This window comes from Argopecten irradians, chromosome 3, assembly GCF_041381155.1.
Source record: "Argopecten irradians isolate NY chromosome 3, Ai_NY, whole genome shotgun sequence".
Taxonomy (NCBI): Eukaryota; Metazoa; Mollusca; class Bivalvia; order Pectinida; family Pectinidae; genus Argopecten; species Argopecten irradians.
The window spans coordinates 45,000,343-45,017,423 of record NC_091136.1 but is presented as its reverse complement, the minus strand read 5'-3'; the positions used below and the strand labels follow the sequence as shown (position 1 = coordinate 45,017,423).

Genomic DNA, 17,081 nt, shown 5'->3' with positions numbered 1-17,081 from the left:
CAAACAATAATATCTATACAATATATCAAACAATAATATCATCACAAATATATCAAACAATATATCTATACAATATATCAAACAATAATATATCACAATATATCAAACAATATATCTACACAATATATCAAACAATAATATCTATACAATATATCAAAAATAGTATATCCACAATATATCAAACAATAATATCTATACAATATATCAAACAATAATATCTACACAATATATCAAACAATATATAATCACAATAAACAATATATCTAACAATATATCAAACAATAATATCAATATATCAAACATATATCTACACAATATATCAAACAATAATATATAAATATCAAACAATATATCTAATATCAAATATATCACAATATATCAAACAATAAATCTAACAATATATCAAACAATAATATCTAACAATATATCAAACAATAATATCTACACAATTATCAAACAATAATATCAATATAAAATATATCATTTATACAATATCACACAATAATATCAATAATATCACAAATATATCAAACAATAATATCATACAATATATCACAATATATACACAATATATCAAACAATAATATCTACACAATATATCAAACAATAGTATCTACACAATATATCAAACAATAATATCTACACAATATATCAAACAATAATATCTACACAATATATCAAACAATAATATCTATACAATATATCAAACAATAATATCTACACAATATATCAAACAATAATATCTATACAATATATCAAACAATAATATCTACACAATATATCAAACAATAATATCAATATATCAAACAATAATATCTACACAATATATCAAACAATAATATCTATACAATATATCACAATAGTATACATCACAATATATCAAACAATAATATCTAACAATATATCAAACAATAATATCTACACAATATATCAAACAATAATATCTATACAATATATCAAACAATATATATCCACATATATCAAAAATAATATCACAATATATCAAACAATAATATCTAACAATATATCAAACAATAATATCTACAATATATCAAACAATAATATCTACACAATATATCAAACAATAATATCTACACAATATATCAAAACAATAATATCTCCACAATATATCAAACAATAATATCTATACAATATATCAAACAATAATATCTATACAATATATCAAACAATATATCTACACAATATATCAAACAATAATATCTATACAATATATCAACAATAATATCTACACAATATATCAAAAAATATCTATATATCACAATATATCATACAATATATCAAACAATAATTATCAAACAATATATACAATATACAAACAATATATCTAACACAATATATAACAATATATACAATATATCAAACAATAATATCTATACAATATATCAAACAATAATATCTACACAATATATCAAACAATAATATTAACATATATCAAACAATAATTACTACAATATACAAACAATAATATCTAACAATATATACAAACAATAATATCTACACAATATATCAAACAATAATATCTATACAATATATCACAATAGTATATCCACAATATATCAAACAATAATATCTACACAATATATCAAACAATAATATCTATACAATATATCACAATAGTATATCCACAATATATCAACAATAATATCTATACAATATATCAAACAATAATATCTACACAATATATCAAAACAATAATATCTATACAATATATCAAACAATAATATTAACTAACAAATATATCAAACAATAATATCTATACAATATATCAAACAATAATATCTACACAATATATCAAACAATAATATCTATCAATATATCACCATATATATCACAATATATCAAACAATAATATCTACACAATTTATCAAACAATAATATTACACAATATACAAACAATAATATCTACACAATATATCAAACAATAATATCTTACAATGTATCAAACAATAGTATCTACACAATATATCAAACAATAATATCTACACAATATATCAAACAATAATATTACACAATATATCAAACAATAGTATCTACACAATATATCAAACAATATATCTACACAATATATCAAACAATAATATCTACTCAATATATCAAACAATATATCTACACAATATATCAAACAATATATCTACACAATATATCAAACAATAGTATCTATACAATGTATCAAACAATAGTATCTACACAATATATCAAACAATAAATATCTATACAAATATATCAAACAATAATATCTACACAATATATCAAACAATAATATCTATACAATATATCAAACAATAATATCTACACAATATATCAAACAATAATATCTATACAATGTATCAAACAATAATATCTACACTAGATATCAAACAATAATATCTACACAATATATCAACTCTGAATCAATTATATCTATTTACCGTATAGTGTTAATTAAATAAAGTATGAAAGGCCCACTACCTTTTCGAAACGGCTTTTCATTTATAAAATGGGAATGTAAAACGAGATTGATAATTTCGGAGATTGGCAAAAGTTATTAACTTGAGGTTAATACTATACTTATTATCACCTCCTAACAATTTGATTACAAAAATAAATGTTAATTTTCATAACGAGGGTCGTTTTATGTTTCCCGTCGTCGTCCGAAATACCGCGTGTTAGTTGTATCACTGCACCAGATGGAAAAACAGCGGAATGAATATTCACTGTAAACAAAGATTAGGCAGTGAAACTTGCAATTTTTTTGGTGTTGTGACCTTATCTAAGGCCAATAATATACAATTTCTTTTGATATAAATGATTTTAAAAAACCTTTATTTTTTCGTTTTGAAAAAGTTGTTGGCCTTTAAGAACACTAGTGTAACCAGGTATAACACTTATCCCTAGGACAATGGACACAATTCGCCTGTCAGAAGTTCACCTGTCAGACCACTGACCGTTGAGACGAGCTGCCATCCTTTAATCTTTTACGTTTTTGTAATAAAACCCTATGCGTTATGCTTTGTAATCAGCTAGGGTCTAGAGCTTGGACGGCACGGGTCGATTTTCGGATACTCCAAAAATCACCTACCGAATTCTAGGAATAGATATATTTAATAAATTTATATTTGGAAAATTAATCAATGTCTTTGGATATACTTTTAATCGAAATATATCAAACCTGGAATAGAGTCGTTGTGATATGTTTCTATTGAAGAAGCTCCATTGCTGACAAATGGTATTTTTTCACTATCAAAAATAGCAGCAGACGATTTAGTATTTTTCTTCAGTTACAAAAGTTACTTACTTAACACCATTACCACCATTTAAAAGTTTGAGTTTCTGATTTTACTTCAAGTTAAAAATATAAAAAATAATTAATTGCATCCCGAAAAAATTCTATGGCACTATATCCTATATGGAATGAAGTAGTGATTGCCCATGCAACAAAGGCAAAATTAATTATTTTTATATTATTTTTCGTGTTAATTAGACATAAATATACACTACTAAACACCAATTATTGTTCAAAGGAGGAATATCATTTATGCTCTGTCGGCGGTGGAGCATCTTTAAAAGTATGAAATCCAAAGACGCTGAATAATACAAAGACTACAAAATTACCATACAAAATACACCATACAAAACACATCATACAAAATACATCATACACCATACAAAATACACAATACAAAATACACCATACAAAGTCGTTATACCAAATACACCATCTGAAATACACCATACAAAACACATCATACAAAATACATCATACAAAATACTCCATACAAAATACACCATCTTAAATACACCATTCAAAATACATCATACAAAATACACCATACAAAATACATCATACAAAATACATCACATAAAATACATCATACAAAATATACCATACAAAATACACCGTACAAAATATACCATACAAAAATACATCATACAAAACCAACTTATCTTCGCGTGCTATTTGTCTTCACAGCTTTCATGGGTGATTAGAATTAGCGAAAATAAATGGACACAAAAATATCGTCGGACATGGAAATGCGAAATAAAGTCGAGACGAAGATAAGGTGACTTACAGTTAAAACGATTTTACATAGATTTAGTGCAATCACGTAGGCTATCTCTGATTTATACATATAACTATTACTAGTCGATCGTAATACTTAACATTTGTGACATATGTTGAAATTATGAACGTTACATTAATTAACCGAAATGACAAATGGTGGGAAACCGATTTAATTTCCGTTACTGATTGGATAAATAACTCTGATGTCTATGTTATTATAGTACTGGTTGTAATAACAGTATAATTAAGCATTTAACCAAGGACACATGAATCCCTACAGGCATTGGCACATCCTTTATGGTACATGGTGGATATATTCATACAGCAACCCCAATAACTATTAATATTTGTATGGAAGCCTTACTGCAGTGTTCAGATATTTCGACAGAAACGTATGGGATATGTAACAACGGTATTATAAAAGACCGTCTGGGGATAATTATCCGGTTCTAACTATCCAATCATATAATTCACCGCATGATCTGTTACTCTATGTTAGTGACATTTCATTGTGAAATCTTGTACATGATCGTACACGGCTTTATACCATAGTAAGTAAAGAAATAGAACAACTTCAGTGATAAGACGTGAAATTCTCTTGGTGGCACTGGCCGTAAATGACATTCATGTAATCTGTGTGTCATTTAGAACAATCTATGTTCGCTGTCATGATCCAAATAGCAGGGCATATAAAATTATCCAATTATCTAGATTATAATTTCTAGTTAATGGGTAACCGTCATGCAGTAATAGCTGTATTAAAGCATCTTCACAAAGTAGATGAATATTAGCCGTTATGTATATCATGTGTGTATTAGTTCGTTATAGCTAAATAACACTTATGTGTTGTAATAAGAATTAAAACTATCGCATTTTAGTATCTATTGTAGGTGTATACCTATTGAAATGATAAAATTGTGTGTAATAATATATTATAAAAGACGTTTTATTCGCCATCCTATGCACATCTTTTTACTGATTCGATATTCCATTTATTGTCTTTTGACAGTGATCAGCTGATTATTCGACATTTCTTAATATGAAATACAATACGTGTGATATGTACTATAGATTCGCTGTCGTTTTTTAATAACATGACAACGCCTTAAACATACGTACCAGCACGTATCTTCGGTGAAGCAGAGAACGCTTGTTTTTCTGGACCGTTTTGTTCTCCTAATATTACAAGTACATTCTAGGGCATTTTGTTGATGATGTTGACATTCTCTGTAAGTCTACAGGCTGAGGCTGTAAGACTTTAAGACTGTAGTTAATTGTTTTGTTCCCAGTTCATTACTCGACATGGATACACAGTGGCCTTCATCATTGTTGAAGATGTGCAACATAGCAAAGTATGAGTGAGTACTTATTTTTAAAGATCTTTTAATTACAAAATAGAAATGACCATCCTACTCTTTTCCCTTTTTACATTCACTTTCTATAAAAAAAACCATTGTTTGTCCGTAACCACATTAGGAGCATCGTTTAACCGTTTACGTTCAGTTGACATGTATTGAAGGTACAGAAGTCAGATTAACCTCGCATTTGTCGACAAGCAATTTATACGCTTTACAAGATAAATTATTTGTATTTGATATTGAGCATTTGTCTCTGCAACGTTCCTGTCATTGTTATTATGATCAAGCGAACGTCTCTTTTTTTTCAAAAGTAATTAATAGCAGATTTGATTACATATGTTTACCATATAAATAAATAAACAATGCCAATAACATTCCTGATATAGTACCGGTATATATATATATATACTAATTACAACTGACTGTACGCGATTACTTTATATCTGATCCGACATCGTTTCTTTCGTCCCAGATCTGTTTGCCCTGTGTGCTATATTTAGTCTAATCGGTATTAATTGGTTTCCGTTCTTAGGAAAAGCAGCTTTTTAGAACAGTGTGTTACTCTGACAAAGTACTAATCTTTCAAAGGAATTTGGGTGGTAATATGTTTAATATGTTCTGATAATGTACGACCTTTGGTGCTATATGCCAACAGTAAAGCCCTCTGACACGGATACTAAATACCGATGCATGAGAATATATAATTTTTGAAGACCTTTACACATCCTCGATAGTTTAGAGGTCATGAACCTAGTAACTCACTTCAACATGATAGTATCTCAACGATCTCCTACCACATATTCCCATTGTGGTTTAACCACCGGAATACAAAATGTTAATGAAATACTTTTGGCCGAATGACAGAATATTCTTCATCCAAAGCCATCGGTTTAAAGTGTCTATCTACGAAGTGGGTCAAGCGATTTTGTGAGTTTCAAAACGTGTTATACACGCATAACTATTTGGTAATAACTTGAATGTATACAAAAAACATAGACAGTATTCAAGTTTACTATTTTTTTAATTCAAAAATTGTAAAATAAAATATAACATATATAAGGCACAAAGTTTCTTTCAAAGCCATTCAAACAAGAAAAAAATTAAATTGCAATTTGCCAGTAATATAGACATGGAATATTTTACCAGAGGAACAATGTACATGTAGAAAGTGTACACGATGGATATAAAAAAACAATGCATTAAATGTCACAAATGAGAAAAAAAAATAAACAAAAAAATATATACTAATTCACCAATCTTTGAGTTCTCTTGCCTGTGCAAATACTTTGGCCCAGTATGCCCTGGACACATTGGCGTCGCGCCGGGTATTCCTATCGGGAAATGCGGTCACTGTTACACCGGAAATGCCGGTATGGCTCTGAGAAATCAATTCTATAAATAGAACATCGCCATTACTCAAACCATCCATTGTCAGTTCATTGGTACCGGTCGCGAATCGTTCCAGTCTACTCCGTCCCTCGTCATCATTCTCCCATGTGCCTTTTCGAACTTCAATGGTGATGTCTGCTGTGTTATGTCTGGCCTCAATCGTCACACTGCTGAATGATCCTTTAATCTCATAACCGAACATTGGACTAACTTCAGGTGTGATGGTGATACCTGAGACTGGGTTATTGGATCTGAGGCGACGGATGTGCTCGGTTACGTCACATGGATGAATGCCTACGTCATTTAATGCTCGCAGATACGGTGTAGGGTTTTGCCCAAGATCGTAAGCAGCTTTCAATACACCACAGCCAGCCTCTTGGAACCCAGTCATGCTTCCCCAATACATACGATTAGCGTGTAACAAGGTGTGGGCGACTGATCTAATCACTCCTCCCTTCTGCTTGATGATGACGTAGAACATTCTCCTGAATATTCCGCTGGCATAATGAGGATCCATCCCATCGCTATAGCCATCAACATTATCTGGCGACCTGCCGTCAAGTTCCGGTTCTCTAAAATGACGCATTATTTCGCCTTTGTTGATATCTAAACCGACAAACATGTCGCTTCTGGAGTCAATATATTCCTCAGTAGCCTCGCCTAAAATATCAGAGAAAGCTTCGTTCAGTCCACCCATCTCGTTGTGATATTCTAGTCCAGAACTTTGCTCAGTCACTCCGTGACCTATCTCATGACCAACGACGTCGAAACTTGTCAGAGGATAAAAAGTGGAAGAACCATCACCAAAACTACAATATCTACCATCCCAGAATGCATTGTCCATCCCATTTCCGTAATGAACTCGAAGAACTGGTTTTGTATTTAATGGTTCTGTATGAAACCATTCTTCAAACATCATACCGACGGCAGTGCCAGCGAAGAAAGCGTCTAGGACAGGAGAATATGCTCCATTCACCTCGTCGTCGTATCCATTTCTGCATCTAAAACTTGCTGTTTCGGTTCTCGAGTCATCAGTTGACTGCTGCATGTCAATAATCCGGACATACTTATTCTCAAGGACACAGTTTTCACCGTCAAATGTTGGAGCTAGACAGAATGGTGCTTCCCCGTACAGGATCCTGCCCATCTTTTCATTTCCTCCTACACCTTTGTATGTTCTTCTACTACCACCACAGCTCCAGGATTCCAGATTCTGCCAACTCCTGATAACTTCTCCTGAATTCGCATCAAGTATCATCATTGGACGCTTTGGTGCAGCATCTTTCCTGGTCAGAACATACGATACCATGTAGATAAGTCTAGCTGTCTCATCTCTGTCGATGTAAATATACAGGTCTGTTGAGCTGCGGGTGATAAAGCTGCGTTGTCCTTGGTCATTTTCTTCCCTTATCAATATTTCTTGAGCTTCGTCCTCAGTGAGCTGAGGCACAACTGAATCCAAGTCTTCTTCTATTCCCTGTATGAATTCTCCTGACGCCTGCCCCGTGAGTTTGCCCTCATCGTCTAATTCCACGGAGACAACTACTGCGTAGATAGGAATCCCGAGGTAGGTCTCCTGAAGACGCCTCAGTGTTGTACCTTGTGCTGATTTAACTTCGCGGGAGGTTGACATGCCCTCTGCTCCATTGAGAGCCAGTAGTTGATCGACTGTGAAATCTTTCATATCATCAGAGCGTTCGGAAATATCATTCCGAAGTGACCTCTTACGTACGATGTGGGCAGCTCGCTCTCTGGCGTTAACTTTACGGGCAGCTAATGCTTGGTGCAGGGTCGCTATCGCAACTGAAATATAATTTATTTCGTATAAATCATAAGGATCATCATTACATTCGGAGAATTTAGGTGCGATAGGTAAAACACAAAAACAATAAATAGAGTTAAATATGAAAGTGGTTGTTAATTAATAGAAAAATCTCTTTCAAATAAAAATAGCCACTTCCAAAGTCAACGATAATGCTTTAAAACATGGTGTGACAAATGGCATGTCCTCATTACACAAACTTTAGTATTATTGAAAATGTATAATTGTATTATAATTCAGGTAAAAGCAATGTCTCTAAAGCAATATCGAAACAATGATCGGTCTGTATAACACTAACTATTGCAACTTACCCGCGATAAGCAGTAGTTTGTGGTCCATACCGTAGTGGCTGTCTGACGTAAGCTGTGAGCAATGGATGGGTCGGCAACTGTCAAACAATTTATAACAGAATTACAGTGATGCCACAATTATTATAATGACACCAATTCGCTTGCTCAATTAGGTACCCAGTAGTGATGTAGCGGCATATATTATAAACAAATTAAATATATTTACAAAAATGACAGAATTGTTCGTATTGTTAATTACAATATGTGGATGAAATTCACATTACACATGTGCCATGCCGAACTGAATATATACCCTTAATGTCGATGCTGAAATATTTATTCACAAAGTAAACGCAAGCGCATTTTTAAAATCTTCCTATGTAATCTTTTAAATAAAGTTATTTTCAAAATCAGGAAAGCAACACTGAACATAAAACATTCCTTCTACAACTATTGATATTTCTTATTTTTAACGTAGACATGGAGATAAACATTTATACTCATTGTCATACGTAGTTATTTTTGATATCTTTTGTCTCCAGAAAAGTTTTTTTTTTCTTCATAAAAACAATTACAATAACCTATTTCTAAAGAAAATAATTATGCTTGAAAACCTTAAATTTTCAAAAGAAAAAGAAAAAAAAAGAATCGTCATTAAGATTTATAAATGATTTTTTCGTAAATGTAATTATCAGAATAAGATAATGTATATCTTTCCACATTATCTGTATTTCAGTTATGCTGAGTTTGATGTGCGTTTTACATTTTCTGAGTGTTGTTTTACTGCTACCAATAAACTATTACAAAGTATAAATTTGGTAAAACATAAAATAAAATAAAAATTAGAAAATAGAAAATAAAATCTTCTAATTTGACATTTCTGATAGATCATAAATAAGCAAGCTACATTATAGCAACAGATAAAAAAAACATGTACAATTTCATACAACAACTACTTAACTATAGACATATTAAATGTAGCTATATGTATATATGCATAGACTTACTTGTTTCTGCTGTTGATGTCTTTTCTTTCGCAACTGAAAGATATCTAATTCTGTCAGATTGCCACCCGTCTTATATACATCCCAAACGGAAGCCGTCATTTCGAAATTTCCACTAACCTTGGCAAATTTCTCTGAATTGTGCAATTTTTGAAATAACATGTTGAAACAGGGTCGCTTACGCACCCCCGTACAGCCTTCCCACTGACTGGGATACTTACTGAATATCTTAACAGTAGCCTGGTCCAACGATAGCATTCAGCATACAGTTTGTATATTAGCATTATCGTTTGCTTGTCATTGACTTTAAAATTGAAAACAATTTCTAAATAAAGTAAGAGTATGAATGACTTTCTGGTCATGAGTTTTATTTTTTCATGAAAATAAGTTGTATTCATAGGTTAAATAATAAAGGTTTATTCTGATTGTTTGTGAAATGACTGCCAATAGAAAAAAGGAAAACTAAGTTTATACAACTTGATAAATGTTTAACCTATCTCAATGTATTCATGAATATACTGTCATTATGTTTCGAGACTAAACCTTCACGAATAAGTGTTATTTAAGTCTCGTGTAAATGGAATATGTGTGTTAAAGTCCCACATCGTGGATGCTGTAAAAAGATCCCCAACACATGTTTCATCATGTTATCTAGGTTATAGGCACACATACTAACAAGCGGATATCTCGAGTGGGGCTGGTGACGCTGAAGGGAAGACGTAGGACAAAGTGCTGTAGTGACATCATTTTTAAAAATGAAAACACTTAAAAGTATATGTAAATTCAAATTTTGTTGTTATAGAAAACTATATTGTATAAAATGAGGTTACACCAAAGGGCAATAATGATGGGTACTTTCAGCAATATCATCAATCCTCCATACTTCAGGGTCCGGGGTTATTATCACTCATATGATATCCAAGTGCATATAACGACAGAGATACATGTAGTAACCCCTTGAGTATCAAGGATGTCAAAAACTCATTAAAAATCAAATAAAATGGCCACAATGAATGAAAGACAAATGCATACCTAGAGTATTATCTATATTTAATGTACATTCCTTATTGTAAGACAATACTTATGATATCGTGAACCAGTTTGCTTTAAAACGGGTTTGAATCTTAATTTGGGTAATCAAAGAAATAGGAATTTTAGCTGCTCTTGAGGTTTTTGTGAACTTTTCATAAATGAATTTACGCATTCAGAGATAACCTCTTTTAAAATAGCGAAAGGATTCTAGTTAGTAAACATTTTTTATGGAATGCTGTCTTTTAAATGGACAGTTTCACAGCGGGATAGATAAACCTTGGAATAGTCTTTGAAGATATATCGTCGACTGAGAAAATTAATTTCGTCTCACCTCATACAACTGTATATTTTATATAAGGACAGGATTAACATAAATGACAGCGTTCAAAACTAGAGATCTTACTCGCATCATTGATAGAAATTTATTTTATGAACGTTTCTCTTGAGTATCTTATGCATCTAACACGTTATAGAACGATGGGAAGAACGTGTAAGGACATACCTAAAAACACCGTAAAAGTTTCGGTGTTTGTCTCCACATGCAAATGCCCCCGTACCGTAACTACATGTGCATCTTCGCGGCATGTATATTAGTTAGAAAATTACCACGCTACAAACATGTATGTACTCCGTTACTAGTAATACATTTGCATTTTTGGAAGCAAAGAAAACTAAGATGACTTACACAGCTTTATATCGCATCATGCAAAACCATCTACTAATAGTCGATTTATTTGTTTATCCCCACAGTAAAATCTTTCAAGTGTGGCGGAAATCCCAAAATAGTAATATGTCCATAATCAAGAACCATGGAAACTGATATCCATTTATAAACTAGTTGGAAAAACCTTATATTTCATTTTTCTGCGAAACCATCAGTCATACAAGCTACTTTATAAAAATATATCAGAATAGAATAAACGCAATCGTGGAAAATTTTAACTTTACAAGATATCAATTTATTAACTTATTTGGAAAAAACCACCTTTTTCATTATTCTGCGATATCATTAGCCATGCAAGTTACTTGTCATTTTGTATAAAATACACTAGAATAGAATAAACGTAATCGTCTAACAATTTAACTCAACACGCTTCAAAACGTTTAATAGGTTCTCTCTGCACACCAATCATAATTTTTAATACATGCAATATAGGTTTATGATCACATGTATGTCCTACGCTCAAAATATACGGAAAAAAACCCACATTATCACAATGCAAAATAAAAAATATGGAATCATTGCGAAGGAAACTTATGAATTTAATTCAATATCATTTTGTCAGCTTTATTGTAAGTTCGCTGATATAACTAATGTTTTTCTTACTTTAAAATGTTAAGACTATCAGTATAACATGTTTAAATGGTGAATGAAAGCCTACCCACGACAGGGCAACAAAAGTCAGTCCTACATAGAACATAGGTCGAGGGTCGAGATTGTGATAATGAAGATAAGAGTATTAAAGAGTTTGTTTGTTCCAAATGCTTTCAGTGAGATTTTTTTCCGCCTTTAATCAGTTTTTGAAAGAGAAGTTGCTAATTATAATTTTGTAATGATATATGAAAGAACGATATTGCGCTTGATTTCAAATAACATTATATTCCGCAATAGTGAAAAAGTCATCAGATGAGGGAGATGAGTCATCTGAAAATAAACCCTCTCTATAAAGAATCTTATGCTTAACGCAATCAACATTATATAGAGTTTGTATTTGAAACACCAGACTAAGTTTGAATATTTCATAACTTAGCAAAACTGTTGTATAATTTCTGTTTTCAGGATACAATATGTCTTTTAAAACTTGACAAATACATAACCTTGTCGATATAATAGTGTCTTTGATATGATATAAACACAGAACTAATGTATAAATATTTATATTAATTTGTTAAAGAGACCTTTTGCATGACGAGAAAATAAACTTGTAGACACATGCTATATGCATAAGGGAAGGATAAACCTCTGGTTAATTTGTTTCCTTAAGCTCCCACTCCCTCCATGTAAAATCTTTTCAAGTTTGACGGAAATTCCAAACTATAAATATTTTCAAACTAATAGTCATGGAAATTACAGCTCTGATATCCACTCACAAACCTCCTGGTAAAACCCATCAAATATCGGCCATACAAGGTTACTTAACAAAAGTATACCAGAATAGAATGCACGCAATCGTCTAGTAATTTAACTCAGTAATCTCTAAAAATACATTGAATCATATGCGTGGGAAATATCGATGTCTGAGAGAAACGGCTCGGCTGTATTTCACAGCACAGAGATAAAACAATCACAATCAGCAAAATCATGTTTATTATGAATACTTGTGTATTATAAAGGTAAATGTACGTTTGAAGTATAAAAAATCATACAAAAGCAAACTTAAGATAATACTCACAAGAAGGTAAAATATTGTTGTAATGTGAGCCTCTTTTATAATTAGAATTTTAGTATTAATTACACCATTAACATTAGTAGAGAATGTGTGTTAGAGACGTGTTGTGTGTTAGAGCCCTCCTACTTCTAGCTTTAAAACGGGTTTGAATCCTAATTTGGCCAATCAAAGAAATGGGAATTTTAGCAGCTCTAGAGGTTTTTGTGATGAATTTATGTATTCACGCTACAAACATACATGTACTCCGTTACTAGTAATACAGTTGCATTTTTGGAAGCAAAGAAAACTAAGATGACTTACACAGCTTTATATCGCATCATGCAAAACCATCTACTAGAAGTCGATTTATTTGTTTATCCCCATGGTAAAATCTTTTCAAGTATGGCGGAAATCCCAAGCTATTAATATGTTCATACTAAAGAATCATGGAAACTGATATCAATTTATAAACTTTTTGAAAAAAAAACCTCATATTTCATTATTCTGCGAAACCATCAGTCATACAGGTTACTTTACAAAAGATACCAGAATAGAATAGTCATACATTGGACATAGGTCGAGGGTCGAGATTGTGATAATGAAGATAAGAGTGTTAAAGAGTTCATTTGCTCAAAATGCTTTCAGTGTGATTTTTTTCCGCCTTTAATCAGTTTTTGAAAGAGAAGTTGCTAAACATAATTTTGTAATGATATATGAAAGAACGATATTGCGCTTGATTTTAAATAACATTATATTCCGCAATAGTGAAAAAGTCGTAAGTTATATTTTTAAAAGAGCCAAAACTTTTGTCATCAGATGAGGAATATTAGTCATCTGAAAATAAACCCTCTCTATAAAGAATCTTATGCGTAATGCAATCAACATTATATAGAGTTTGTATTTGAAACACCAGACTAAGTTTGAATATTTCATAACTTAGCAAAACTGTTGTATAATTTCTGTTTTCAGGACACAATATGTCTTTTAAAACTTGACAAATACATAACCTTGTCGATATAATAGTGTCTTTGATATGATATAAACACAGAATTAATGTATAAATACTTATATTATTTGTTAAAGAGACATTTTGCTTGACGAGATAAATAAACTTGTAGACACATGTTATATGCATAAGGGAACGATAAACCTCTGGTTAATTTGTTTCCTTAAGCTCCCACTCCCTCCATGTAAAATCTTTTCAAGTTTGACGGAAATTCAAACTTTAAATATTTTCAAACTAATAGTCATGGAAATTACTGCTCTGATATCTACTTATAAACCTCCTAGTAAAACCCATCAAATATCGGCCATACAAGGTTACTTAACAAAAGTATACCAGAATAGAATGCACGCAATCGTCTAGTAATTTAACTCAGTAATCTTTAAAAATACATTGAATCATATGCGTGGGAAATATCGATGTCTGAGAGAAACGGCTCGGCTGTATTTCACAGCACAGAGATAAAACAATCACAATCAGCAAAATCATGTTTATTATAAACACTAGTTTATTATAAAGGTGCGTGTACGTTCGAAATATAAAAAAATCATGTATATAATGCAAAAGCAAAATAAAGATAATACTCACAAGAAGGTAAAATATTGTTGTAATGTGAACCTCTTTTATAATTAGAATTTTAGTATTAATTATACCATTAACATTAGTAGAGAATGTGTGTTAGAGACGTGTTGTGTGTTAGAGCCCTCCTACTTCTAAAAACGTTATTTGAGAATGTTTTGTAGAAGGGTGTAATATAGATTTTCTCTCGAAAGACAATCTCGACTTATACATGTGCTTCTTTCGATTTTAGATATTATACCCACGTTACTTATTAGTGCTTCCAATGATTGGTTGATCACTTTAGTATTACTTTACCACACGGATAAATTGACATTGAGATTTAAGATGTTCTTTCTTTACAGGGTCAACTTTAGGATATTATGGAATATCCATGAGCTGTAAGATATGTACCTCCCTGGGTCGATTGCATCTGAAAGACAGAAAAAGTACGAGGTGGACGGAATTGCCGATATAGTTATACTTTTCTTGTCTTAATTTTCGTTTAGTTTTCTATCGTCATTAGTTGATTAGTTCCTGTTAGTGGAGGGGTAGTTGCTTTGATAAGGTAATATAAACATTTGAGCAATCGTTTTTATTGATTTTGTTCGTAGGTACATTTTTATTGTATCTCGTTTTAAACGATCTGATATATCTAGGACTTTTTTGTATTAAAACTTCCCATATTTTGGTACATTGAAAGCATTTCAAGAATATCTCTAGTAAAGAGTGCGAACCCGAGACCGTGTGGTTTAGAGACGCGATTAAGATATTTCTAGGACAATGCATTCGAAATGTGAACGATTTAAAAAAAAATATAATAATATAATGAAATATTTGCATGTAGTACATCTATAATTCAGTGGTTCATTTGCAATTAAAACAATCTTGATCTGTTCCGGTTTAGATTATGCCAAACCCCACAACCGTCCTCTGATTAAGCATCAGGCGTCCCCTGGACACTTATGGTGGTTTCCGTATTGTCATCCTCACTGTCATTGAGTAACAATCAATCTGCATTTCTAGTTTCCTACACGTACATGTACATATAAGGTTTGTTTCATAATATACACTGTAGTGAAAAACAACGTAAGGTAAAATATAACTGCTTGCATTTTAGAACTTTAGACACTTACACGTAGTCATTGACTATCCCGTTTCCCCTGGTGACAATTAATCAAGTCACACTAGGATATGTTAATTAATGTGTTTCGGTCTGACGTCACACTTATTATCAATCTTAGTAGACTTTAATACTATAACCATCAAGATCCGGGTAGTTATAACACTATTAGTGGATTATAAATTCACTAAAGTTTGTCAACTATTTGGTCTGCTTTAATTCAATCAAATAAGGAACATTACATTAAGAAAACAGATAAATTAACTAAACGTTCCTTTTTGTAGCTCATTATGGATGATCATTACTTCAGATTACATAAAGTAAATGTCCACTGTATTGTGGTTGAATAACATTTAGAGGCTGAACATGCTATATTTGTAACTTCCCATCAATAATGTTTGCTATTTGTTTTGTCATTTTTTAAAGTTTCAACTCTACCCTCCTCCAGAATATTTACACACATGAACTTTCCACTCGTATATACACACAGTGCTGGGGAATTATCAGGATCCCCATATTGGTAATATTGTTTCAATAATTATAAACACAAAAACCATTAGACTTACTTAGTAAATAGATTTAAATATATAAACTTTTAAAATTCATAGTAATGTACACGTAAAAAAATACTCATCTGATAAATATCCCCATGACAACATGGATCATTTGGAGATAAATTATGTAAAATAATCAAGTCATAGACTAAGAATGAAAAATTCTTTTTCTTTACTTTTCTTAAAAGCATGTAACCATTGTACGGCTCTTTTCATGTACATCAAAAGACTAAATTACATGTTCTGTTGCCTCCAGTTCTACTATGATATAGTCCAACGGTGTAGAGATCGTATGTGATCAGAACCCCTGGATATTCGAGTATGTAATTAATCCTGCTAAATTTACAGTAAAAACAAGTAGGAATACCGCAAATGTCCGATGCTTTCACGGAAACAACAATCAAACATGACTACAACAGATTAGAACTTAGCTTTAAGACCTCTCCAGAACTCCACCTCTCTTGACTGGATTTTGTTTAAGATCTCGCTTAAGATCTCGTGACAAAACCCCGAAAA

The 17,081-nt window shown here is 31.4% G+C and overlaps 1 protein-coding gene across 1 annotated transcript; it reads right to left on the bottom strand.

Moving 5' to 3' along the window:
* Positions 1 to 6,423: 6,423 nt before the first annotated feature.
* On the bottom strand, positions 6,424 to 10,087 carry LOC138318757 (elastase-like). The gene is made up of 3 exons (XM_069261431.1): positions 9,930 to 10,087; positions 8,944 to 9,020; positions 6,424 to 8,613 (listed from the first exon to the last, which is right to left on the bottom strand). Exons 2-3 carry the CDS (start codon positions 8,969 to 8,971, stop codon positions 6,671 to 6,673), a joined length of 1,971 nt encoding a protein of 656 aa, XP_069117532.1. The 5' UTR covers positions 8,972 to 9,020; positions 9,930 to 10,087; the 3' UTR covers positions 6,424 to 6,670.
* Between the last annotated feature and the right edge of the window lie 6,994 nt (positions 10,088 to 17,081).